The sequence below is a fragment of the Macaca thibetana genome, chromosome 2 (assembly GCF_024542745.1).
Source record: "Macaca thibetana thibetana isolate TM-01 chromosome 2, ASM2454274v1, whole genome shotgun sequence".
NCBI classification, from domain to species: Eukaryota; Metazoa; Chordata; class Mammalia; order Primates; family Cercopithecidae; genus Macaca; species Macaca thibetana.
In genome coordinates, this window is record NC_065579.1 from 14,552,440 (window position 1) to 14,580,238 (window position 27,799).

Genomic DNA, 27,799 nt, shown 5'->3' on the forward strand with positions numbered 1-27,799 from the left:
TTGGACTGAGATCTGCTTTTCTCAACAGCCTTCAGTCTTTCCACTGGAACTTGTTCAATTTAGAAAGTGTTCACCTGATACATAGCAGATAATGCTGAAAACCAGTAGGCTTACCTTCATCCTTCTTGAATGTACATGTTACTGTTAATGTCTAATTATGTAAAGCTGTTACTTCATGTGCTTTTCTTTTTTTTAACAGGACATATATGGGTCTTAGAAACCACTTTCCTGGTGAAGCTGAAACATTATATAATTCCCTTGAGCCATCTTATCAGAAGAGTCTTCAAACTTATTTAAAGAGTTCTGGCAGTGTAGCATCTCTTCCACAATCAGACAGGTCCTCATCCAGCTCACAGGAAAGTCTCAAGTAAGGTCATATAAATGATGATTACTAGTCTCTTCCTCTCCTCAACTCCCTAAAGTTTCATAAGTTGGATACTTGAATATCTGTTTGCTTTCACCTAAAGCCTTGAAAGAATGATAACTCTAATATACTTATTTATTTTGGTCTGCTGTTTCCAGAGTTGGATAGCTTGCCAGCATAATTCCTTCTCTTTGGATAAAGAGTTCTATGATTCATATTTTGCTTCAATATGTTTATGTCTGTAAAAGTCTGGGAAGTACTACATTTTTTTTAATACCACAAAAATAGTACTTATAATAAATAACCCATTTAATGGAGGAATTGTAATGGAGATTCAGAAGTTATCTTGAGAATTCTACAACACTATGTGACTGGTAAAAAAAAAAAAAAAAAAAACAAAAAACAAAAAAAAAAAACTCTACTACTTTCCTTCCTAACCTCTGACACAGCTTAAAAATTCAGGAAATCCCTCAAGGGACAACATTATCTAGTATCTGACTTAGTTCTCTGCAACTCCATTCTCATCTTGATGTTGACTACCTCAAATCCTTACTGCGTTAGCCACCGTAACCCTGTTTTCTGTCTCTCTGGCCCTATGAGATTGCTGAAATTCCTGATGCCTTCTCTACTTCCTAGCACTGGCCCTGTCCATCTTCGTGACCTCTTGCCCTGTGCCATGTATCTGCAGATTTCCCCCAGGGAAGAGCAGCTCAGAGAATGTCAGCCTAATTAGGCCAGACATGGTAGCTCATGCCTGTAATCCCAGCACTTTGGGAGGCCAAGGCGAGCAGATCACCTGAGGTCAGGAGTTCGAGACTAGCCTGGCCAACATGGGGAAACCCCATCTCTACTAAAAATTAGCCAGACATGGTGGCGGGTGCCTATAATCCCAGCTACTCAGGAGGCTGAGGCAGGAGAATTGCTTGAACCTGGGAGGCGGAGGTTGCAGTGAGCTGAGATCGTGCCACTACACTCCAGCCTTGGCAACAGAGCAAGACTCTGTCTCCAGAAATCCTCTCTGTAATTTTTTTCTTTTGGGGATCTTGACCCCCACAAAGATTGCTGGTTGCCTTGGCAACTCTGATGCAGAACTGGGACCAGGGGGAGGCAAGGGGGCACCTAGGGTACAGAATTTAAGCAGGCACTCACTGGGTCATTCAAATACTGTACTGAAGTTCAGTTTCTTGTAGGTTTTCAGAATAAAAGTAGATACAATCTGATTTCAAAAATAATTGTTGTAGGAATAATGACCTATCTAAACTTTTATTTAAATTTCTGTTTAAACTTCTGTTTAAATTTGTGATAAGTTCATCATCTGAAATGAGCTGTCTTTGTTGCTTTTGTTCTCTTTTTATTAACTATGCTCAAACTTTAAAGTATACACGAATCACCTGAAGATCTTGTTAAAATCTGGAATCTGATTCAATAATTTTGGGGTGGGGCCTGAGATTTTTCATTTTTTGCAAGCTTCTAGGTGATGCTAAGTGCTGTTTGTTCATGGACCATATTTTGAGTACAAAGGATCTAAAGGAAGATATTTTATATTGCTCTAATATAACATTTTTAAACATAAACAACTTTAGATTCTGTGAACCTTAAAGTGATCTGTCTCAATCTAAGAGAACAACAATTTTAGGAGACACTTACAAAAATAATATAATGTTAGCTTAAACATTACACGGACATTACAACCTTACAACTTAGGTGAGAGAGGCTTTGGTTATGCTGAGTTGCCTATGTGCTAGTGATAACACTACCCCTTTCTTCTTCTAAGTAAAATATCTCAGGATACAAGTGAATAACAATAGTACTGTTATTGAGTTCTCTTTGGTGGTCACCATGATGTGTGTTGAGGAGCAGAGTGAACAAAGGCAACCTGATCTCTATCTCTGTAGAGCTTACAGTCTTTATTCACTGCCAGTATTTTATCTTTGCTTCATAGCTAATTGAGACACCATTGATATATGATGATTGGGAGGAACTGTTCTAATGCGATTTGTAAAAGGAGAGTTAAAATTAGAAGTACCAGCTAGGCATGGTGGTTCACACATATAATTCCAGCACTTTAGGAGGCTGAGGTAGGAGGATCACACTTGAGCTCAGGAGTTTGAGACCAGCCTGGGAAACATAGGGAAACCCGATCTCTGTTAAAAATGTAAAAATTAGCCATGCTTGGTGGCATGCACCTGCAGTCCCAGTAAACTTGAGAGGTTGAGGTGGGATGATCACTTGAGTTGGGGAGGTCAAGACTGCAGTGAGCCATGATTGTGGCACTACACTTTAGCCTGGGTGACACAGCAAGGCTTTGTCTCAGAAAAATAAAAATAAAAAAGAAATACTTCTCAACTTTCCACAAAATTCAGTAGTATTTTATTGGTTTTTATCAGAGGAATGTTAAATTGTCTTCTTACTAAAAGCATTTTTTATACCTTGCAGTCGCCCTTTTTCTTCCAAATGGTCTACAGCAAATCCATCAACTGTGGCTGGAAGAGGTAATTTTCTCTTTAAGTAAGAGTTATAACCTATTTTATCTTTAAAACAGTAGCTTTCAAACTCTTTTGATGTGCTCCATAGTGAGAAGATCATTTTACATGGTAACCCGGTACCACACATAATGAACTTTACCTGTATATGTATACATGTATACATACATAATATAACCCAAAGTTGCAGGAAGCCATACTTTCTCTTACTTGTGATGCACTCTGCTTTCAGTTGTTTCATTTCTTCATAATGGCTTCTCATGATGCACTCAGTTGATTTTACAGCTTATTAATGGATCATAACTCACAGTTTATAAAACTCCTGACCAGACTGGCCAACATGGGGAAACCCCATCTCTACTAAAAACACAAAAATTAGCCGGACATGGTGGCACATGCCCATAATCCCAGCTACTCAGGAGGCTGAGGCAGGAGAATCGCTTGAACCCAGGAGGTGGAGGTTGCAGTGAGTCGAGATCGCACCACTGCACTCCAGCCTGGGTGACAGAGCGAGACTCCATCTCAAAAAATAAATAAATAAATAAAAATAAAAAACTGAAAATCTAAAGACCAGAAATTGAATGACTTAATTTGCATTTCCACAGAGTGGCAGAACCTCCATTAATTTTTTAATATCTCTACTCCTGGACTAGTTTTTCTTGTATTTTTCTTATAGTAAAAAATGATACTGCTGCCTTCTATTTATCTTGTATAGTGCTTCCTTTGCATAAATCAGTCCTAAACATAATCTCTTCACCTACAAGACAGTCCTGTGAATTTTATAGTCAGAATGTTATCATTTTTCCCATTTTAAAGGAGAGGAATAAGGCAGAGAAATATTGAGAAAATTGCTGAAGACTTAGTTGTAATTGAAACTGAGGCATTCTAACTTTAAAATACTTAATAGTACTGTCCATTTGGCCACTGCCTTTTTGTTGACCATTTGTCTTCAGATTAACTCATGGTGGTCAGGTTTATATAATTTTCATGTTTTCAGTGATTTAAATGATACAGGTTACCTTTGCTTTGTCTTTGATAGTATCAGCAGGCAGCAGCAAAGCTAGTTCCCTTCCAGGAAGTCTGCAGCGTTCACGAAGTGACATTGATGTGAATGCTGCTGCTGGTGCCAAAGCACATCATGCTGCTGGACAGTCTGTGCGAAACGGGCGCTTAGGTGCAGGTGCCCTGAATCCAGGTTCCTATGCATCACTAGGTAAGACAACTGATTATGGAAAATTGTACCATGTTCTCTCCCTGATCTCTGTGAAGACAAGTTCATATACCTTAATCATTTCTATTCATTCTTATTATTTAAGGATAGTCCATATGTTTAAATATAATTCTGTATTGGGGACATGCTTCTGAGGAATCTGAGCTGCCTTGTTTCTCCTTTTCCCTTGTCTTCATCATCATCTTGATCAAAGCAACAATTCTTGAGTCCATGATTGCCTGTAGAGTTTTCATAACTGCACTTCTACCACATCTAGCCACTAGTTTCTAAGGGGGTTTGGGAAGGGAATTGGTCTTGTATCTAGCTTTCTTGTTTTCTTTCTCCTACTTCTCTTTCTCTTATCAAGAATGTGAAGCCTTTTGGAGATCTGGGAGAATGGCAAAGCTCTACTCTGTCTAACCAAACCCTAAACATATATTCCAAAACTCTATTCAGTTTGTTTTTTTCATGTTTTTATGTCCATCAAATTAAAAAGTTGAGGTTGGTTATCTGTATTGCATATCTCTTCATGCTTCCTTTTTTTTTTTTTTTGGGTAGTACTGGTGGAACACTAAGCAAGCAAATGACCTGAACACAATACAAGTTGAGCATACCTAATCTAAAAAATCTGAAATCTGAAATGCTCCAAAATCTGAAACTTTTTGAGCACCAACATGGCACTCAGAGGTATTTCAAACCAAGGCGGGTGGATCACCTGAGATCAGGAGTTCGTGACCAGCCTGGACAACGTGGCGAAACCCTATCTCTACTAAAAATGCAAAAATTAGCTGGGCATGGTAGCTCATGCCTGTAATCCCAGCTACTTAGGAGGCTGAGGCAGGAGAATTGCTTGAACCCAGGAGGTGGAGGTTGCAGTGAGCCAAAATCGTGCCATGCACCTTCAGCCTGGGTGACAGAGTGAGACTCCATCAAAAAAAAAAAAAGGTATTTCGGATTTTGGATTTTTGAATTAACGATGCTTAGGCGTGCTCAATCAGTTAAGTGTGAATGCACATATTGCAAAATCTGAAATCCTAAAATGTTTTTGGCCCCAAACATTTTAAATAAGGAGTACTCTTATAGATTAAGGTTTCTTATAGGTTAAGAAATGCAGAGAATTTAGGTATGAATATAGTACATGATAAAGTTGGTACAGCTGCATTCAGAACTGTGAAGAGGAGTAGATTATTCAGTAAATTGTGTTTAGACACATGGTTTATAATCTGGTATAAAATTAAGTTAGAACCATGTTACACATCATATAGAATTATATTCTAGATGATAAAAACATTAAAAACATAAAGCAACTTGATGAAAACATAATAGGTGAGTATTCCTCAAATCTCAGGTTGACACAGGAATTCCTATACATAAAAGCAAATAAGCCATGAAGGACAAAAATCTCTTGAATTTAAATCTAAAGTATGAAAATATGAAATCTTAAGCAAAAACTAAAAGAGAAAAATATTTTGCCACATACTAGTAAAAAAGTTGAGAAGTTTTTCAAGTCCATTAAAAACAGATGAACTCTATATATCAAGAAAAGCATGTATCACAATTGCCAACAAATACCAGAATAAATGTTGAACCTTAGCTGTAATCAAACAAATGCAAATGGATAGACCTATAACTATAACAAGAAAGTTAAGGGTAGTGCCTACTGTTTTCAAGAGTGTGGTAAAAAGGGCCTCATCAGGCAACGCTGATGTGAATTAGTGATGGGACACTTTTTCTGAGTTCCAATTTGGAATTCCATGAAGCATTTTTAGATCAGAATTTTTGCCCCAGTAATTCAATGTTTACATAATAACATTTTTAAAAAGAATGTTCGTGTTTTTAATAACATTATTAGCATCAACCTTAATGTGTAACAGAGGGGATAGTTGAGTTATATTGTATCCTTATATATGTTGTGTGCAGCCATTAAAAAGTCATATTTTCAACAAAGATTGAATTATGCAGGCTACCAAATAGTATGTAGTAATTTCATCATTTTGTGTAAAATTATACATGGAAGAAGGACTGACGTGATATATTAGAAAGGTGTTAACGGGGTTGATTACTGCTTTTAATTTTCAGAAAACTTTTTGTTTCAAAGCATTACATTGCCAAGAATGCAAGGTTATTTCAGTATGTGAAGACCAGTCAACGTATGTACCATATTAATAGAAGAAAGACAAAAACCTCATGATCATCTCAGTACCAGCAGAAAAAGCATTTGACAAAATTAAAGACCCTTTCATAATAAACATACTCAACAAACTAGGAACAGAAGTCATTTTTCTCAACCTGATAAAGAGCATCTTTGAAAAATCCACAGCTAACATCCTACTTGATGATTAAAAAACTGGATATTTTTCCCTAAGATCAGTAACAAGACAAGAATGTGCACTCTTGGCTCTATTTAACATTATGTTGGAGTAATGTTAAATTGGAGGTGCTAGCCAGGGCAGTTAAGCAAGAAAAGAAATGGAAGGTATCCAAACTGGAAAGGAAGAACAAACTCTGTCTCTTTGCAGAAAACACAATCTTGTGTTTAGAAAATCCTAAGGAATCCACTATATGTATGTGTGTGTGTGTGTGCATATATATATATATATGAGCAAAACACATTACATTGAATATTATTTTTACAAGAAGAAAAATATTGTATTTAAAGTGTTTTAATGTGCACTAGAAAGCCAATTTGGAACACTATTTTTTTTGCGAGAACCTATTGTTGTTCTTTAAGGTTTGAATTTCATGTTTCATTGTAAAAAGGAGAAATGCCACTACTTTTTTCTTTTCTTCATCTGATCCAGGTTCCCACTCAGGGACAATCAGATACCTGCCTGTGGCTTTTTCAGGGGTTGGATAAAGGATGTTCTCCTTCTTTTTCCTGCTTCCCTTTCTCCCTTTACCCCACCCTACCCGCTGTGTCTCATGTACCCTTCTTACACACATAAGACTGATATAAACTCTGTTTTCTTCTACTTTGAGCCTCACTTATTATGGCTATACATATATGGATTAGAGGGAGTGTTCTATTAGTTTTCAACACACACTTACTTGAGCACTTAGTTTTTGCTAGGTACCAGGGATCCAGAGGTATATGCTTCTATACTGAATCTCTCAGTCTATTGGTAGGTTGCTGAAGGAGGAGCAGCTAAAAGTTTGTTGCGTTTTATGCATTTTGAGTTTGAGGTCCCTGTGAGACTTCAAACTGGCAGTTTTCAGTGGACCCTTGGTATACAGTAGTATATAGAACTTGGCAGAGAGGCCGGCACAGTGACTCAACACCTGTAAACCAGCACTTTAGGAGGTAGAGGCGGGTGGATTGCTTGAGCTCAGGAATTCGAGACCAGCCTGGGCAACGTGGCAAAACCACACCTCTACCAAAGCAAAAAATTAACCAGGTGTGGTAGCACGTGCCTGTGGGCCCATCTACTAGGAAAGCTGAGGTGAGAGGATTGCTGGAGCCTGGGAAGTCGAGGCTGCAGCGAGCCGTGATCACACCAGTGCACTCCAGCCTGGGTAACAGTGAGACCTTTCCACATTCTCCAAAAAAAAAAAAAAGAAAAGACAACAACAACAACTTAGCAGAGATCTGTGCTGATGATTAGATTAGATTTGGAAGTCATTAGATCATTTTTACTTACTGTAATCAGTATTAAACTCGGAGCATTCCTTCTTAAAGCAGTTGCTACTGGTTTTTGTTATCTCTAAAGTACTGAAGTTTTTGGCAGCAGGGATATCATAAGTGTTTTGAAGTTCACCCTTTAACTTCAGCCTGAAGGGGAAACTTGGTGGTAGGAAACAGGAATTTAAGTTAAGGTAACCTTGGTGTATGAGTGCATATTTATGAATATTTATTCTAGCAATTGAGTTTGTGGAATTGCTTGAGTGGAAAAGAAAATATAATTTCAGTGAGGTCATATGGACAGAAGTCAGATTTTAGTTGGTTGGTTGAGAAGTTGGAAAGAGAATCTGTACAAGTTATTATTATGCCTGATGGTCAAGAAAAGGGGTGAAAGAATGGTAAGAATTATCTGTGGTTGAAAGAACTTATCGTCTTACAAGATTGGAAAAGTGAATTATGTTTGTATCCTAAGGTGGCAAGTCAGTAGAGATGGAAAAGTTAGAAGTGTGAGGATGAAGGGAGATAATTAATAGCTAAGTTGCTGTGGAAGGTGTGAGGAATGGGATATGGAGCATAGTCTGGGAGTTAGTCTTGAATGTGGAAGGGTCAGCCATTTCACTGATGTAGAAGGGAAGGAAGTGGAAGAGGTAGTAGATATCAGATATGATATTTTAGAAAGTTGGGCATTAAGAAGAGTATGATTGGGGAGGTTGTTGTGACTTTCTGCCTAAAGATTCAGTCAGGATCATGTGCTAACAGGTGACTTGAAGTTTAGAATAGCCATTTGGGGGGAGTAGACACAAGAGGTGGGGCACTCGTGGCTGACATTTATTAGAGCAAAAGGATTTATTAGAGCAAAGAAAAAGACCTGTTAGTCTGAAGGAGTCTAGACACAGGCTTTCAAAGTTTGTCTCCCAGAGATAGGGTTGAGGGGCTACTCCTTCCTCAAGCAATGAAATAGAGCAATGCGGGCAGGGCACAGTGGCTCACACGTGTAATCCTAGCACTTTGGGAGGCCTAGGCGGGCAGATCACTTGAGGTCGGGAGTTTGAGATCAGCCTGGCCAACATGGTGAAACCTCGTCTCTACTAAAAATACGAAAATTAGCCAGGCGCGGTGGCAGGTGCCTCTAGTCCCAGCTACTCGGGAGGCTGAGGCACAAGAATCACTCGAACCTGGGAGGTGGAGGCTGCAGTTCGAGTTGAGATTATGCCATGGCACTCCAGCCTGGGTGACAGAGCGAGACTATTAAAAAAGAAAAGAAAAGAAATACAGCAATGCAACATGTTCGCAGTGTTTCTGCCTAAGGAAGCTCACTTAAGACTCACGCTGGGGGGCCAGTAGGGGATTGGGAGTAGTCACATAAGGCACTCTGCTTGCACAACCAGCCACAATTACCAGAATCCCAGATTCCCAAAAAGAAAGGAGGTGTTCACCATAAATCACACTGTTTGCAAAAACAGCTTAGGCGAACCGTAGCAGAGTTCTGTGTCCCCACAACTCCGCACACACACTTAAAATAACCTTATTAATATAGGGAGGATCCGGCCGGGCGCGGTGGCTCAAGCCTGTAATCCCAGCACTTTGGGAGGCCGAGACGGGCGGATCACGAGGTCAGGAGTTCGAGACCATCCTGGCTAACACGGTGAAACCCCGTCTCTACTAAAAAATACAAAAAACTAGCCGGGCGAGGTGGCGGGCGCCTGTAGTCCCGGCTACTCGGGAGGCTGAGGCAGGAGAATGGCGTAAAAACCCGGGAGGCAGAGCTTGCAGTGAGCTGAGATCCGGCCACTGCACTCCAGCCTGGGCGACACAGCGAGACTCCGTCTCAAAAAAAAAAAAAAAAAAAAAAAAAAAAAAAAAAAAATATAGGGAGGATCCAAAATGATTACCAGAGACCAGCCCCACAAGCGTACACTTCTTAAGAACAATATCAGTCCTGCTATGTTAAATCCTTTTAGCATGGGCACTAAACACCAAGTCAGATATTTATCCCAGTTTCTAGTATTGCCAGTATGCATAACTTCATGGTTGTGTAGTTTTCTCTATGGGGCATCTCAAGTAATAGAATAGAGAAAGTGAGTTAGATTCATTCAGATGTGAAATTTTATAGGGGCTGAAAGTTCTAAGAAAGGATGTGGGTGGGGAAGCAACAAGGTGGTAAACAGAGGCTAATGATGAGAGAGCCTAAGTGTGGAATTTGGGGGTATACTATAGACAAGAGAGAAAAGAAACAAGGCCATGTGACTGGATGGGAAAAACTCAGACTAGAGCAGGGGATTGGCCTGACGGCAAAGTCCAAGGCTAGGACGTGGACCTCACTAACTTTTCTCTTTTTAGGCTAGTGAAAATAAGACTCATTATCAACTTTTAAAAAATTATCTACTTAGTATATTAGGTGAAGTCTTTATCTCACATCTTGTTTAATTTCCTAGTCTGTTTTAGTTGAAAACAAGCTTGATATGTATGTCTGTGCTATGAATTCTGTCTTCTTAAAGAAAATGTTTTCTAGGAATTATAAAAATCATTTCTTCTAATATACTAAGTTTTCCTCTGTTCCTTGCTTGCACTTTCATCAAAGAGGATACTTCTGACAAGCTGGATGGTAAGAACTTCCTTTCCTAATTCTACTAAAGATTTTTATGGAACCTGGATTCTATATAATATTCTTGTTCATTCTTCTCTTATTTTCTGAAAATGTATTATTAATACTTATTTAGTGATAACGTTAATGTAAAAATGGCTACATAATTCTCTGAATAAAGTTGGGGTTATATCCCAGTCTACTCAAATACTAGGTAACTATTTTGTTTTAACTTAATTACCTTAAAATGTTTTCCCGAGCTCTTAGAAGTACGCCTCTGAATATTCTCGATTTAAGTCTTCGTAAAAAATATTGGATTCAGAAGAATGGAAAGAAATCTCCTAAATCATTTCATTCACCTCTTTAGTCTACTAACTGATACGACAAATGACATATTTCATAAGTTCATATGATTGTTTTTGAAAATGAAACGCAAGTTACAGAGGCTGACTTTTTAGAGGGCGTTGTAAACTAACATTTAGTCAAAATTGAACTTTAAACTTTGCCCTTTTAATTTCAGTATTCAGTTGCTTACAGTTTATCTGTAGTGGCTCGGTTCAGTAACAACCCTGTATGATATTTTTTGTCTGATACTAGATAGTATATTATCCACACTTTCCCTTCACTGCAGCAGATACCATAATGTTACCTATGAGCTTGACCTTTTTAAAATAACTTAAGATACTAAATCTGTATGCCACATTATGAGATCTAAGAAAAACAGAGACACTATATATTTTTCTGTAAATTATTATGTAAATGGAAAATTGATCTAATATATCTTCTGTTTTAATGAGATATAACATTTATTAAACCTTGGGTTAGGTACATGACTGCTAGTTATATTAGTCTCTGCTTTTCTATATTATTATAATAAAATATTGAATGAAATGATAACCCATCAAGAGTTGGTTTCTATGTATCAAACCCCTTGGATATCCTAATATTGATATTCTGAATCCTTTATAAACACTTTTATCACTTTCCCATTCAAAATATTTTCCTGTTTGGGTAGGAAATATCAATCTATTTGAGGAGTCACTTCTGTTATGTGATGTGATACTCTTACTGATGTTCAATCCTATGTTTAAAAAAAATACACAGACATGTATATTATTGCCCTTTAGTAGTGAGTTATGATGTTTGTACTTAGTCATTTTTTATAGATTTCATCGACATCTTAAGGAGTCCACATAAATGTTGAATAAATAGCTAATGAATTGGATTGATAGGTTTTTACTTTGTAGATGCTTTGATGAAAATGGGCAAATGAGGCCTAGGTCATAGATTTTATTCCTATGTTTCTTAGTTAGCTTTTTCTGATTCCTTTATGGGCTACCTTTTGAAAATGCAGAGAAAACATTTCTACCCTGGAAAGAGCTATAAAATTTCATTTTCAAAGAGTAATTACAGAGTTACATTTTTTGAGGGATTAATTTCTCTAATTTTTTATACCATTTCAAATTTTAAGAATGAAATATAGCAGACAAAAAATGTTTCCTATAGATTTTTGTTATTTTCATTTGCCTAGTTTCAGCCTTTTTCTGTGTGCTGTGAATCATTGGATTTCCTCAAATTTTGTTTTTCTCAAAATGAACCTTCCCACAGTTAATTTAAGGCTGTCAAAAAGTTACGTTTTGCTTTTACCCTTCATTATAGTGTTGGGTGGGGATTGTGAGGCAGGTCTTAATATCAACATTGGCAGAATTTGTTGAAATACTGTTTTATTTTTCTTATTTAGGAACAGCATCTGAAGATGGTAAGAATTATATATTTTGTTAGTAACACAAATACATCTACATTACTATTTTCATTGGTAGGAATTAAATATTAAAACTAAAATAGGCTAATTTCTTTGCAAGTCTTTATAATTTGCCAGTGGTAGTAAGTTCTACATTTTATATTTGGTTGTCTTAGTAATGTGTGGATCTTTTTTTTTTTTTTTTTTTTTTTAATTATTCATCCTGCTAGTTTGCTTTGTACTTCAGATCATCTCATGCTGGAAAAACATAATTGCTTAACATGTTTAATAATACATAGTATAATGTAAGCATATAATTCATTTTTTATAGTAGTGACATTAATGCTTTTCTTACATGTTTGTAGTTTTTTTTATTTATGCCAATTCGTTTATACTTTAAGAGATCATGCACCATTGCTTTATCATTGAAGTTTTAAATGCATTTACTTAGTCTGCTTTTAAAATATGTCTTCTCCTTTTGAATCAGTAAGTGGGGAATTGGTCACTGATTCAAATTGAATTACACCAGAATTGCTACACATATCTTACTGAGTCAGTTCATCTTAAAAATCATTTTTATAGTTTTGAGTTTGTAGAAAGGAATTTAGTGTTTATATTCACTCTACCTGAAATCTGTCTTTTTAAAACCTCTGATTCAAAATGTAATTTTTCCTCTAGGTGTTATGTGAATGACTATTTTTTGCGATACAAAACCAAGTAGAATAAAAAAGTTATTTGGTCTCATGTTTACTCTGATATATTTAAAATAATTTTGTATTTTAAGTTTTAAATTGGAATACTCTATAAAAATATGATCTCTGGCCTGGTGTAGGGGTTCACACCTGAAATCCCAGCACTTTAGGAGGCTGAGGTAGGAGGATTGCTTGAGCCCAGGAGTTTGAGACCAACTTGGGCAACATAGTGAGAACCCATCTCTACAAAAAATTATAAATTTAGCTGGGTGCGGTGACACGCTCCTATAGTCCCAGCTATTCTGGAGGCTTAGGTGGGAGGACCACTTGAGCCTGGGAGATCGAGGCTGCAGTGAGCCATGATCGTGCCACCGCACTCCAGCCTGGGCAGCAGAACAAGACTGTGTATCAAGAAATAAATAAATAAAAATAAAAACATGATTTCTGGCACTGTGGAATTGTAATTTCAAATGTTAATATCAAAATAATTAACATCCTCATTTCTTTGTTATATACAATGTAGATAAATTCTCCATTTCAAAAATAATAATTTGGTCATTTTGTTTTACTTTTTAGTCAAGAGAACTTTGTGTCCTGCTTAAAATAGACTGTAAAAGGGTGAGAGGCCTGAACCATGGGCTCATTAGGGGCCTTGAAGTTGATAGTATGCTGGTATTCTACCAATTAAACTTCTGGTTTTGATTCTGTTTTATTCCTAGTTCTTACTACTCTCTTATCTTTTCTCATTTCTTAATTTTGTGATATCTCCTTATTCTTTAAGGAGTTTTTATTCTTATTATTTAGTATGTTTTTTCCTAATTAATATGGTCATATTGGGCTAGCCAGTATTTCATGTATACCCTACAAGTTGTATCTTTTAATTTTAACTAAAAGTAGTTCTGAGCCCTTCTTTTTAAATGACAAACCTTATTGGTTCTGATTTGATAATAGTTGAGACTATTGCTTAAGAACAACAAAGTACCATCCAATAATATATTCTGTCCTCACTTATTTTTATTAACTGCAGCTAACTTAAGCACTTGAGAAACATGTTTCTTGTGGTTAAAGAGCCCTAGAAATAGAGTGAGGATGTTTGTGGCCTACTTTTGTGGAGGGGAATGAGGCAGTGGTAGAGTAGAAAGGAGCAGTTCGGGAGGTATGAAAAGAAATATATTGAGAAAAATGCCAACTCTTATGTGATACATATTTCCTGAAATCATTTTCTAAATGAAATGGTTGATTGGAGGAAGAGAGCAGTAAACATGTCCATATACATGTGTAGTAATCTGATATAAAGAGATTAAATCTTTTGCCTAATTATATCTCTTCCTTCAGATCCCTTTAGAAATACATTTTCAGTCAAAAGGATGGTTTGAATTGTTCCTAAGATTAGGCTTATATTTAAAACTGTAGGGTTGAGTTGAGAATAATGTAAACTTCATGGAAACTAAAATTTCAGAATTGCAACTACCAATTGAGAAACAAATGACATGCCTATGGTAATTATCTTAATGATAACTGCTGGACTAATAATTAAACTAAGAATGTAAATCTTTTAGTTTGATTCTTTTTACCCTTGAAGGAAAGTTAGCTTATTGTATAACACGTAAAAACGAAATACTGTTTATAAAATTTTTAAGAGAAATAGAACCCATAATTGATGATTACATTATTACAGAATTTGGCAATACCTAAAAATAGTGAGATTTTTCTCCCCTCATTATTAAACATTATTATAGAAAAATGTTTTTAATTATGTAATTATTTTATTTCTCAGGCCGGGTGAGAGCAAAACTTTCAGCACCACTTGCTGGCATGGGAAATGCCAAGACAGATTCTAGAGGAAGAAGTCGAACAAAAATGGTGTCTCAATCACAGCGTATGTATTGCCTATCAGCCCTCCTATATTTGTCACTATGTTAGGATAAGTGTGTTCCTTGTATATTACTGTATTAGATGATTGACCAGTGGATAAAGACAAAGCTAATTTTAAAAAAGACAAGCCACATACTGAGTTCTTGTTCTGTGCTTTAGGTTCATCATCACCTGACAAAAATGAAGGTATTTTTTTCAATGTTTTGGATCAGTTGTTGTGCATGTTTTGGAATTTTTTGAGTGGGTGTTGTCTTGTCTTTGGTGTGTTATTAGGGCTGCATCATTGATATCTGCCACTTAGAAAGAAAAACTTCATCTGCCTTACAAACTTTTGCATGGAGATATTTTAAATAGCACAAATCCTTAGCATTAAGGTGTTCACATTCTACTCAGACGCTAATGTAGAAAATTGTGCTTTTTAGAGACAAAATAATTGCCATATATTAGCATCAAAATATGGTTATATTTTAGGTAACATTATTCAAGGACAGATACATGGTATCTTATTTTCCCCAAAATCTATTAGATTATCTATTTTTGGTTAGCATTTTTGGCAGGTATATGCTAATTTATAGTGAGGAAACGTAATTTGAAATGACCAATTCTGTTGCATTCATGTTAAATTTAGGATTTATATTTTTGCTCTTTCACTGGAAGCTGTCATAAGTGCGATTATTAAAAAGCACAATTTTGAGGTCTAGCTAAAATTAATCATTTATTTCTATGTTTCAGAATAGTAAACATATATTTATGGCATTTTTAAAAACTATTTATTTATTTATTTATTTATTTATTTATTTATTTATTTATTTATGAGAGATGGGGTCTTACTCTGTTGCCCAGGCTGGAATAGAGCAGTGTAATAATAGCTCATTGCAGCTTCCAACTCCTGGGCTCCCACCTTTGCCTGTTGAGTGGCTGGTGCCACAGGCTTGCGCCACTATGCCTGGCTAATTTTTTGTTTATTTTAAGAGATGGGGTCTTGCTGTGTTGCCCAAACTGGTCTTGTTCTTCTGGCCTCAAGCAATCCTCCCACCTCGGCCTCCCAGAGTGCTGGGATTACAGGTGTGAGCCACCATGCCTGGCCTCATTTATGGCATTATTAATTTAAAATCATTTGTTCCTCTTCCTTCTTTACCAAGAGATTTTCCTTAGTGCTTACCTCTAAAACCAGGACAGTTTTCTAGGGAAGTAATTGTGGGAGTTATTCATGTGCTTCACTATTTGTTTTTCTTTTTTTGAGACAGGATCTCACTCTTGTCACCCAGGCTATAATGGTGCAGTGGTGCAATCATTGCCCACTGCAAGCCAGGAACTCCTGGGCTCAAGGGATCCTCCTACCTCAGCCTCTCAAGCAGCTGGGACTACAGGTGCATGCCACCACTCCTGGCTAATTTTTTTTTATAGAGGTGGGTTCCCACTGTGTTGCTCAGGCTAGTCTCAAACTCCTGGGCTCAAACCGTGTTCCTGCCTCTGCCTGCCAAAATGCTGGGATTATAGGTGTGAGCCACTGCACCCAGCCTTCTTGGCTATTTTTGAAAGAAATAAATGTAACTATTTTCTACCATTGTTTAGGTGATTTATTAGAATGTGGATGTCCTATTTGTTTGTTTTTAACCTGATTCCTGAATCTTGAAATCGGGAAAGAGAATGGGGCATTGAAGGGCAGGATAGTGATTACACAAGTCTTACCAACCAGATCCTTCTCTTTTTCCAAAGTCAGAAAATCCAGGCAGAGTAATGATTGGAGCACTCAAGAAGAGTCCTAAAAATAAGCGGAAGTAAATTGGTTTGCAGCTTGAAGGTTATTTACGAATAGGAAAACTTTTATCTCAACTAAATCAGTAGATCATATCATGTTCTTCCCTGATCTTGTATATTTTTAGAGTAACTTAATCTTTAGTAGTGTAGCATAGTAGTTAGAAGATGTGTTCTTCCATATGTGCTGCCCAGACCAGTATTAGCATCATCTAGGAGCTAGTTAGAAATACACAATCTCATATGCCATTACAGATCTACTGAATCCAGTCTTTAACAAGATCATCAAGTGATTTGTATCACAATTAAGTTTGAGAAGTACATACCGGTTTAGATCATGGACACTGGAGTCTGCCCAGGATTGAATACTGGCTCTTTGAGGTTATTTGAAGTTACTGTACTTCTATAATTTCATCTGTAAAATGAAGAGGATAATAGCATCTACATAGGATTGTTGTGAGGATTAAATGATGTAGTGTATTTAATATACATAAAATATTGCTTAGCTTTGAATAAGCACTATATATGTTAGCTAATAAAATTGTCATTTTTAAATTTTTTTAAAATTTTAAAAAATTTTAAATACTACAGATGATCCTTATTATTATTCTTAATCAAATGTCAACTGAATTTTAGACTGCTTTTGTGTACTTCTGTACCTTGTTATTCTTAGTGCCTTCAGTAAACAGATAAATAAATAATGAAATTAGGAAAATTAAAGCATAAAGATAACAACCAGGAATTTCCGTGTCCATTGTCTAAGGATAAAAATTAATTGTGAGATATTAGTTCTTTTCTGAAACAATACTGAGGCTGATATCAGGGCAAAGAGTCCAAGGGCCTTTTTTTTTTTTTTTTTTTTTTTTTTTTTTTGCTTTTTTTAAAATACTTAAGAGACCTCCTTTTCATGTACATTGTAAGTAAAGATCACTTCACTAGAAAATAGAATAATTTTTTGCATTTGGCTTTTCACTTTGAAACTCGTTCCATAATCCTCCACATCTCCTAAATTGTGAAAACACAATAATTGGCTTTCTTAGACTAAATAGGACTTTAAGATTAGAAGACTTTCCCTCTGTAAAATCATTTGGGTTTTATATTAGAGGGACTTTTGTTTGTTTGCTTGCTTACTTATTTGAATGACTATATGTTCCATTCCAAATTCTTTTGTTAAAAAGGTATTATGTAATTTGTATGCAAGTTTCTTTACAATATATTTGCACAGAAATATTACTGTGATCATCATCCTTACTTTGTCATAAAGTGATTCATTAGGGCTTGCATGGTCTTACCGTACCTTTGTATCACAACTTAGAAAAAAAAGCCTCTCAGATCAAAGCAGGTGTGTTCTGATGGCTAACCAAAATAAATAAATAAATGGAGACTCAAAGGAGAGATCACTAGACCTGTATTTATGACAGAATTGTGTCTCTTTTTCTGTTGGTAGTGGCTGGTTGTATACAAATGGTTGTACAGCCTGTCAGAAACTTTGTCTCCTCTCCTCCCATCTTTTGTTTTTTTTTGGTGCATCTTAAGAAAGATGACATTTGTAGCTTTTTCATGTAATTTTTCTTCAGCTGTACAGTGTTGTAGTTGTTCCTTGTAAGTAGTTTTAAATTAAATGTTTAATGAAAACAAACATTTAATGATTTTGATTTCGACTGTCAGTAGTAGAAAAGCTGAAGAATTTACATTTACTGTTGCAATCTCATTTCATCTGCTTTGTACATGAGTGTCTGATTTCAGTTGATTAGCTTTAAAAACTACTAAATGTACTGCTTTTGTTAAAGACATCTGTGCTTTTGGGATTTTTTAAAGTTTGCTTTTTTTGCTTTAGGGTTTTTAATTTTCTGAGAACTGACTAAAGCTTTCTTATTTCCATCTGCCATCCATTTAAAAACTGCTCCTTCCCTCTTCATGGATTATAATCCTTACCCTAATTCTGCCTTTACACTTGTTCAGGATCACAATCTGCTAATACCATTGGTGGTAAGAATCTATAGACTTTATGTGTGCATCTATTGTTTGATCCCCTATTTTCATTATGAAGAATGGGTTCTATTCAGCAGAAATTCTTAACATCATAGTCTATCATTTGTAGTCATACTGGGGCAGAAATTGCCAGTTGTGATTTTTCTTTGGCCTTTGTCTTATTACCAGAATTTTGATTTGTTTTTTTTAATGTCACAAGTTAATACTGTGGATATAAACATTCAAAAGAAACAGGAGCTTTTGTCATGCTTTGAAATGCTATAAAAACTATAAAATGGTAGTTTGAAAACTTTAGGTAACACAAGAGAAAATAGGTGTTCGATGTCAAGTTTTGCAAATATGGGTATTTTCTGGTAGCATGCTATTCCTTGGATATATCATGACACTTTTCATCAACTCTGGTTTTCCTAAAAGAAATAATTAGTGTTGGCGGCTCTTTACTGGGGAAGGAGCCTTGGTATTTTTTCCTAAGTATGAATAATTCCAAACTGGGTCATAGGTACTAGAATTATCACACTCTTGGTGGGAATCAGGAGTATTGCACAGGAGAGGGTAATGATTAAAGCAAAATGAACACTGACAATTTTATTTCCTAGGATAGGGCAGGAATGAATTTAAATTTATAGAGTGCACTTGCATAATTTTTAATAAATTCAGTAAATGTAAAGTAGAAAGAGAAGTTACTCTGTTTCTGAACTGTAAGTTTCCTATCTGCTGAATAGACCCACATTTCAAGAAATTCTGCAGTCTCTCCTACCAACACTTCCACCCCCCAAATTTATATTGGTTTTAATAGAATACCATATTGTATGTGCTCAGTTCATTATTTATACATTTTATATTGTTGCGAGTTTTCCCATAAAATATTCCATTGGCCTATCTTGCATTGTGAGTTGTGGCATGTTGGGTGTTTGGATGTTTTTGGTGTGTGTGTTTAGTTTAGACACTGCATGGAGAAAACAGGTTCCTTATATGAGTATCCTTAAGGTTATAACTGAAAGAAACTGGATTTAAAGATTCTTCACTTGAAACATCATGAAACGTTCAAATGAGCTATTTTAAAATACACCTGAATAATTTCCTTACAATAATTTAGAATTCCTTCTATACAGATAGTAAATTGTTAATTGCATTGGAAGCACTGCTTTGTTTTACAATATTGTTATCACTAATAGGAAATAAGTTTCATTTCGTATGCTGGTAAAGTTTAAGAATTAAGCAGGAATATAAATTGTATTCAGCAGGACCATTCCAAGAAAATTGTAGTAAGAATCACAGATCGCCAGCCCATGGACCATGTCTAGTCTGTCTCCATTTATGTATTATTTGGCCTATAGAATATGATAAAAATCTGGAAATATCAAAGCTTTCATTTTTGAAAAATCCCAAGACCTATCCACTATCACCTCAAGACAGAGGTGGCTAGAACTAAAAAGTCACCTCTCAGTCTAGGAAAGGGCAGGCACTCCCCTCTTGATCAGTCGTCTTACTACTCCCTGCTTTACACAGTGCCCCTCGCTTTTTTGACATCCTGTGCTTGTCCCCATTGGCATTTGAGTCTCTGTGGAAATGAAGCCTGTTTGGGTAAAACTGTATATCATGTAATTGTACAGCCCTCTTACTGGGTAGAAGTAGTGCCCACAAAGGGAAAAGGTTGCTTTCATGAAGATTAATTTAACTGCAACTTTAATTTTTCTATTACTCTTCTGAATCTACATTTAGACTATATCTTGGAGTTCTTATCTAGTCCGTTTTTCTATTCAACGTAGACATAAAGTGCTTTGATTGACAGGGAGCTTATCTCCTTAAAATTTAACCCTTGCATTTCTAGTTTAAAAACATGTTTTTAAAACTTTTTAAACCCATGCACAGTCTCTGAAAAGATTTTACTAACTCTGCCTGTGTTCCTGACCACATGCCCACCTTCCAAAATGGAAAATTACTCATTTGAAAAGAGACCGGGCGTGGTGGCTCAGGCCTGTAATCCCAGCACTTTGGTAGGCCAAGGCAGGCAGATCACGAGGTCAGGAGTTCGAGACCAGCCTAGCCAACCTGGTGAAATCCTGTCTCTACTAAAAATACAAAAATTAACCAGGCGCGATGGCGGGCGCCTGTAATCCCACCTACTCAGGAGTCTGAGGCAGGAGAATCGCTTGAACCCGGGAGGCGGAGGTTGCAGTGAGCCGAGATCGCGCCACTGCACTCCAGCCTGGATGACAGAGCAAGACTCTGTCTCGAGGTGGAGGGGACGGAAATACAAGAAAAGAAAGAAAAGGATCTGATTCATTTGATGTTTTCCCCTTACTCCCTTTCTACCCTTAGAACTTCTGTAACCCAGAATGTCACTACCCAAGAGCGCTCTGTTATTTGAAGACAAATAGCAAAAAGCAAGTTTCTTTTTCAGCTGGCCCACTTTTGTCAGCATTTGAAATTTAATTGTGTTAAGTTTAAAAATATGTCTCATAGTAAGACAGATAGCTTTGCTGTACCCATTCAGAGAAATCTCAGCAGGCAAACTATTTTAAAATGCCAACAGTTTATCATTATTATATACTTAACAAAAAAATAGTGATAGAATTGCTGGTTTTTTTTTTTTAATACAGTCATGCTCTGCATAACCACATTTAATCAATGACCACATATGTGACAGTGGTCCCATAAAACTATAATACTGGGAAGCAGGTGAGGAACAGAAGACTACATATTGGGTACAGTGTACATTGTTCAGGTGACAGGTGCACCAAAATCTCAGAAACCACCACTAGAGAAGTTATGCATGTAACCAAACACCACCTCTACCCCAAAAACTATTTGAAATAAAGCTTTAAAAAATTATAATACTGTACTTTTACTGTACCCTTCTATATTTAGATATTTTTAGATACACAAATATTTACCATTGTGTTACAGTTGCCTACAGTATTGTTAATGGCATACTGTATAGGATTTGTAGCCTAGGAGCAATAAGCTATATGCCATATAGCCTAGATCTGTAGTAGGCTATACCATCTAGGTTTGTGTAAGTACACTGTGATGTTCACACAATGATAAAATCACCCAACAACATGTCTCTCAGGATGTATCCCATTGCTAAGTGACATATGACTATATAGCTTGTTCACACAGAACATGATAGCCATAGGAAATGGATTGTCAGATAAGTGATTTCTTTGGAAACCTTGTATACCATTTGTGTTCTAAAAATTATGATGATATTGTCCTTATTAAACATAGTGTCTTATACCTCCAAAACTCGAAGTATATTTAGGTGATTTACCATTCAGTGCTCATATATATAGTATACCTTTTTTTTTTTCCAGGTTATAATTATATTTAAATCTTCCTCGGTCTATTTCCTTTGAGTGTAGAACCTGTCATACTATCACAGTTTTCTCTGTATTATCAATATTTCTTGAATTTTTATCCTTTCAGCAAATTCTGTTGGTGTTTAATCTTAACATTTGTATATGTGTTTGGTGTTCAGCTGGTAGCCGGTCTGGGTCTCCAGGAAGAGTTCTGACCACAACAGCCCTGTCCACTGTGAGCTCTGGTGTTCAAAGAGTCCTGGTCAATTCAGCCTCAGCACAAAAAAGAAGCAAGATACCACGGAGCCAGGGCTGTAGCAGAGAGGCTAGTCCATCTAGGCTTTCAGTGGGTAAGATTTTTTTTTTTTTATGTGAGACATGTGACCCTTTTTAAAATTTTTTTATTTTTTTCAGGCTTTAGCAACATTGAAGACTTTGGAATACAATTAGGCACTTACAAATTGGAAGAAAATAACTTAAAAATTCAACAGTTGAAGAATAGGTTATGAGTTGAATTAGGTATCTTAAACGTGTAATTCAGGGCCTGGCGCAGTGGCTCATGCCTGTAATCCCAGCACTTTGGGAGGCTGAGCGGGGTGGATCACTTGAGGTCAGGAGTTTGAGACCAGCCTGGCCAACACCGCCATCTCTACTAAAAATACAAAAGTTAGCCAGGCATGGTGTTGCATGGCTGTAATCCCAGCTACTCGGGTGGCTGAGGCAGGAGAATCTTTTGAACCCAGGGTGAAGGCTGCAGTGAGCCAAGATCACACCACTACACTCCAGCCTGGGCAACAGAGACTCTGTCTCAAAAAAAAAAAAAAAAAAAAAAAAAAAAAAACCCAAAACAAAACAAACAAACCCTGTAATTCATAGGAGCTTTGAAAAATATAGCTAGTATTTTAAAGGAAAAGGTTATTGTGGAATTTTATAACATATTTATCACATATACACATATATATATATACACAGTTGCTTGTATATTTGACATTCGTGTTATAGTTCAGCCCTGTTCAAATACTAGTAAACTTTAATATTTTCTCTGTGTATTGATTAGGACATTTTAAATTTCAGATGATAGAAATGACAGTCGAAGCCAGCTTAAACAATAAAAATGGATTTATTGGTTCTTTTAAGTTTGAAGATTGTACAGCCTTCAGGATTGATTGATTAACATTGCTATGATGAACCCAGAATCTGTCTTATTTTCCCTTTCTCTCACTCTCCCTTCCTTCTTTTCTGCTTTATCAACCATGTTGCTGGCTTTGTCCTTAGGATAGCTGCTGCTTGATACGTCATTTCCAGAGCAGAAAGCCCCTAATAATTCCAGTTTATTTTTAATAATTTTTTATTGTTTTAAGTCTTTTGCAGATTACCTATGTAACTTTAAAAATATTCTCATATTTAAAGAAAATACGCACATTTCTATTTCTTGTTTCATCAACCTCAATCAGTATCTCAACTTCCATACTTTTCCTCCCTTCACCTTCCACTCTTAGAGTTATCAATTTTTGTATTATTAAAGTTTACACATACATTTTCTTCTGTATCCACAAGCAAGTCTTATGTATTTGTTCCATAAGTTGGCTTTAAAAGATGAAAAGCTATAAATAACATATACTGTGTTATGAGTAAATGAATGTTGTTTGCAGCCAAGACACATAGTGTACTGTGAACCCATTTCTTCCCAAAGGTACACTGATTGTTAGGAACCACTTGAAGGAGAATGTTCCTGTTATAAGGAGATGAATTCTTTTCTCTTATATTCCTACCAGTTACTTACAATTATGCCACGTTTTCATTTGCTGTGTATATAGAAAGTGACTAACAGTAATGTGCACTTCTCATATCCTTTAGTATTACTTTCCCTTCAGTATTGCTGAAAGGAAATATGCAATTCCTTATTTTTTTCCAGACTTTCTTTTCAGTACTCTCTGGATTAGTTGCCGTCTAGGCCTCTTGCTCAGCTATCTTCTTGAGATTCCCATTTGCTGCTTTCCTGGTTTGAATCTCTCCCTCCTGGATCCTCTTTCTCTTCCTTTGCTCTTTTGCTTTGCTCATACACATTCTCAAGTAAATTCCTTAGAAATTGTATGTAAGAGTCAAGCTTTTTGAAACCTTGCTTGTCTGAGAATGTCTTTATTCAGTAGATGGCACAGATTTCTTTTGGGCGTACAGACTTTGAATTACTGTTCCTAGCACTTTTCATTTGTTCTGTGCCTGGTATTTGGCCCATGAGCGTCTCAAGTTTTCATCTAACTAATTCACTTCCTTTTGTTTTCCAGACATTATTTTAAATTCTCTGCTCCACCTTTAGTCAGTCTTCCCTCCTGTTTATTGTTTCTTTCTTTCCATATTTGTGGGGTTTTCATTTGTGAGGAGGTGAGAAAAAGAATGGGAATTGAAAGCACTGGCTTATTTTTTCCTCCTTTGTTTTTGTCTGTTTTAGAGACAGGGTCTCGCTCTGTTACCCAGTCTGGAGTGCAGTGAATGATCATAGTTCACTGCAGCCTGGACCTCCTGGGCTCAAGCAATCCTCCTGCCTCATCTTCTTAAGTAGCTAGGACTACAGGCGTATGCCACCATCCCCAGCTAATTTTTGTATTTTTTTTTTAGTGAGACCAGGTCTCACTATGTTTCCCAGCCTGATCTCGATCTCCCAGCCTCAAGCAGTTCTCCCTCCTCACCTACCCATGTTGCTGGAATTACAGGAATGAGTCACTGCACCTGGCATTTTTTCCTCTTTATCTTGAACTAAGAACTTAAGAATAGGTATTTTACTTTAGATTAATATTTGATAAGTATAGGGTTTTTCTGTCTATTAAAACCAAGATTTTAACTTAAGATACCAAAAGTGTTAGAAACCTCTATAGTTCTGTGAACAAAGAGAAAAATTAAGTTGTACTATATTGTACAGTATGTTAAATCTTTTTATTTGCAGCATTTTTGGTTTAGTAAAATATTATTTGCCGTTCTAATTTCATACAAACTAGAGGACCATATTTAAGAATTTAACTGTATTCCTGGTAATGCTTCAGCAAAAGTAATTTCTTTTCAACCTTAGAAAAATGTAAGTTACTGATCAGTCTTTAAGAAAGAAAAAAACAAAATTTTTTAAGATGCAAACTCTGTTCTGTTTTCTCCCTTACTGTACTGCTGTTGCTTCACACCAGCCCGAAGCAGTCGTATTCCTCGACCAAGTGTGAGTCAAGGATGCAGCCGGGAAGCTAGTCGGGAGAGCAGCAGGGACACAAGTCCTGTTCGTTCTTTTCAGCCACTTGGTATGTATTCTGGCAGGTGTTACGTGCATTGCTATCCATTGTGTTATCACTATCCGATTAACTTCAGCATACCTGGGATTCAGCTTTCTTTGTTGACAGATCTTTTTCTGTCATTTTGAGGAAATTTTTTTCTGTCATTTTGAGGAAAGGGAATTACATGTTTGGGAAATTCCTTTGACTTGATTTACATGTCTGAAATGAATATGTTAGTCATTGTATTAACAGATTGCCTTCATAATCAAGTAAATGTCACATAGATTTAAACTTCAGAATATTGAAGTCTAGATCTTTCTTAACAGGTAAACCTACAAATTTAAAGATATTTAAATATTTAATCTCAAGTGAAATGTGGACTAGTTTGATAAAATACTTTTGTCTTTTTCAGCGGAAATGTTAACATTTCAGCTTAGATCATTTAACTTAGGTTACTAAAAAGAATGCCACAAAATAATATATGAACTACTTGTTAATGGTAGGGATTAACATTTTTATAGTATTTTACAGTTTAACAGTCATTTCCTATGAGCTAATGCTCTTGTCACAGCAGTAAAACTTGTTTGTCCCCAATTGTATTGTAACCTTGATTGTAATACTGTATTTACCTCAATTATAAAAATATTAAATGATTTCTTAAACAGTCAGTATTAGGATAACTGGAGAGGTATAGTTGTGTATGTACCTTGAGAATCTTTAGAATTTCTGCATAATCCTTCAGCATTTTAACTAGTACTTTGTTTAAATGCACAAGCCTGTAGCCATTTCAGATTTTTTTTCTTTTTAACACAGTGTAGTTTACTGTAAGACTTAGAAGGTTGCTCTTCAGACTTTGAAATGCTCAGGGAGAACATAGTTCTACTTATCCAGTGGATTCTTATTTTCTCAGATATATATGGTAGTATAGAATTTTCTTTTTTTTTTTTTTTTTTTTTTTTTTTTTAAACTATGGAGTCTCACTCTCTTACCCACGCTGGAGTACAGTGGCACAATCTTGGCTCACTGCAGCCTCCGCCTCCCAGGTTCGAGTGATTCTCCTGCCTCAGCCTCCCGAGTAGCTGGGATTACAGGCACCCACCACCACACCTACCTAGTTTTTGTATTTTTAGTAGAGATGGGGTTTCACCATATTGGACCAAGCTGGTCTCGAACTCCTGACCTCAGGTGATCCACCCCTTTCGGCCTCCCAAAGTGTTAGGATTACAGGCGTGAGCCACCACACCTGGCCAAGAATTTCTAATGGTTAATTTCTCATTCTCTAGGCCATTTGGCTCAAATATACTAGGCATTTTTGTACTGACCTAGAAAACCCCATTAAAGCTAGAGTCACAGGAATATGCTCAACCCTTGTTTGTGTTCCAACCCCGGGTGCCAGAGAGTTTCCCTCTTTCTTTTCCCTCTGTGGGGAGGTGCCAAAGTAAAAAGAACTGTTCCACATCACTAAGGCTGTGTGTGGCAGGTACTTTGTCAGAGATATTTTTAGTTCATATGCAATAGAGTTAGTCTGCAGAGTGTCTGTATGTGTGTATGTGCACGCGCACACACATATACGTGGTGCATCCTCATGGATATACATTTAAAGAAATGAAGTAAATCCGGCGTGTGTATAAAATAATCATGCCAATTTCAGAAGTGGAGGGAAGTGGAGTTGGATGTGTAGTGGTTTAAGAATGTATGTTATAGGGTCAGGTGGCCTGGGTTCATTCCCCAGCTACGTAACCTTTCTATGCCTGAGTTTCCTCATCTGTAAAACAAGGACAATAATAGTGTGTACTTCTTAGGATTGTTTCGGAGACTCATAAATGAGAAATACATTAAAAACTCCCTCAAGGCAGTGCTTGACACATAATGAGCACTCTGTCGTGGTCATCATGGTCATCATCACTGCCACCACTGCTGCTGCTGCTGCTACCATTCTACCTCTTCCCCCTGAAACTCTAATCACTTACCCTAGAAACAGTTAAATTACACTGCAGTGGCAAGGATCTCAGATTTCTTAATGGTACGGGCACCTGCATTTATATAATGTTGATATTGCAGGTTACTAGAAAACATACCAAGAAGAAACCAAAATGTGTTTCTGGACTTTGTAAATCTGTACAATAGTTAGAGATTAGAGGACCTTTATAATCCACTACTAATTACTGTAAAAGTAAGCATGGTTTAATATGCCAGTTCTTAAAGAAATATTTTGTCTAGTCGTTAATATTCTAGATTCATCTCAAAGCTTCCATTTGACAATTTAAAAATTACTTAAATTTTGATATTAAAGGAAACCATTTTCCTGATTCTCATGAAAGTTCCTATTTGCACTGAAGATGACTAAACCTTTTAGTCATAGTTTTAGAAGAATTGGCTTTTTTATAGCCGTTTTATTTACATATAGGTACTGCATAGCAAGGCAGCAGATTAGCCCTGTTTGTTTTGCAGGAATGCAAGGTAGCATTCCCAGACATTAAGTTGTTTTTGCTATTCCCATTCTCTGCTACATTTGCCTACATTCTTTGGTCCTTTCTATTATTTGTTTCTTTGGTGGAATCCCCTTGTTGCTCGTGACTGGATATTGTTACTCAGCAGATGAATCACAAGTTTAGTGTGAGGGCCCTAAAGCATCAGAAATAAATCAGAGCCAAGCAAAGTTTAACTTCTCTGGAACTTGCACCTTTAGTTTCCATTTATTTCTGGAACCAAGATATTTTAAAGGCTTACTTAATTTCAGACACCTATTATCTTCAGTCACAGATAACTATTGATTCTGTAAAGTGTTTCAAAGATTTTTGTCCACTAGACATTTCTAAACTTGTTCAGCTCTTCCTTATCATTTTAGAAATTATTTCTGTTAGGTAAAATTAAAACTAACAATGTATTTTAGTTTATTTTTCTAATGATACCAGTCACCTT

The 27,799-nt window shown here is 36.4% G+C and overlaps 1 protein-coding gene across 50 annotated transcripts in view; it reads left to right on the forward strand.

Moving 5' to 3' along the window:
* CLASP2 (cytoplasmic linker associated protein 2) overlaps positions 1-27,799 on the forward strand; it is a 222,363-nt gene that overhangs the window by 108,402 nt on the left and 86,162 nt on the right. For 36 of the 50 annotated variants that reach the window (XM_050779320.1, XM_050779327.1, XM_050779322.1 and 33 more), the window contains 8 exons: positions 200-367; positions 2,801-2,856; positions 3,887-4,060; positions 10,258-10,281; positions 12,002-12,019; positions 14,471-14,572; positions 21,803-21,973; positions 24,797-24,904. In XM_050779320.1, coding sequence (XP_050635277.1) covers positions 200-367; positions 2,801-2,856; positions 3,887-4,060; positions 10,258-10,281; positions 12,002-12,019; positions 14,471-14,572; positions 21,803-21,973; positions 24,797-24,904 — 821 coding nt within the window. Of the gene's footprint in view, positions 1-199; positions 368-2,800; positions 2,857-3,886; positions 4,061-10,257; positions 10,282-12,001; positions 12,020-14,470; positions 14,573-14,727; positions 14,755-18,288; positions 18,316-21,802; positions 21,974-24,796; positions 24,905-27,799 lie in introns of all 50 variants that reach the window. The other 14 variants (XM_050779326.1, XM_050779337.1, XM_050779341.1 and 11 more) reach the window with 3 other exon arrangements.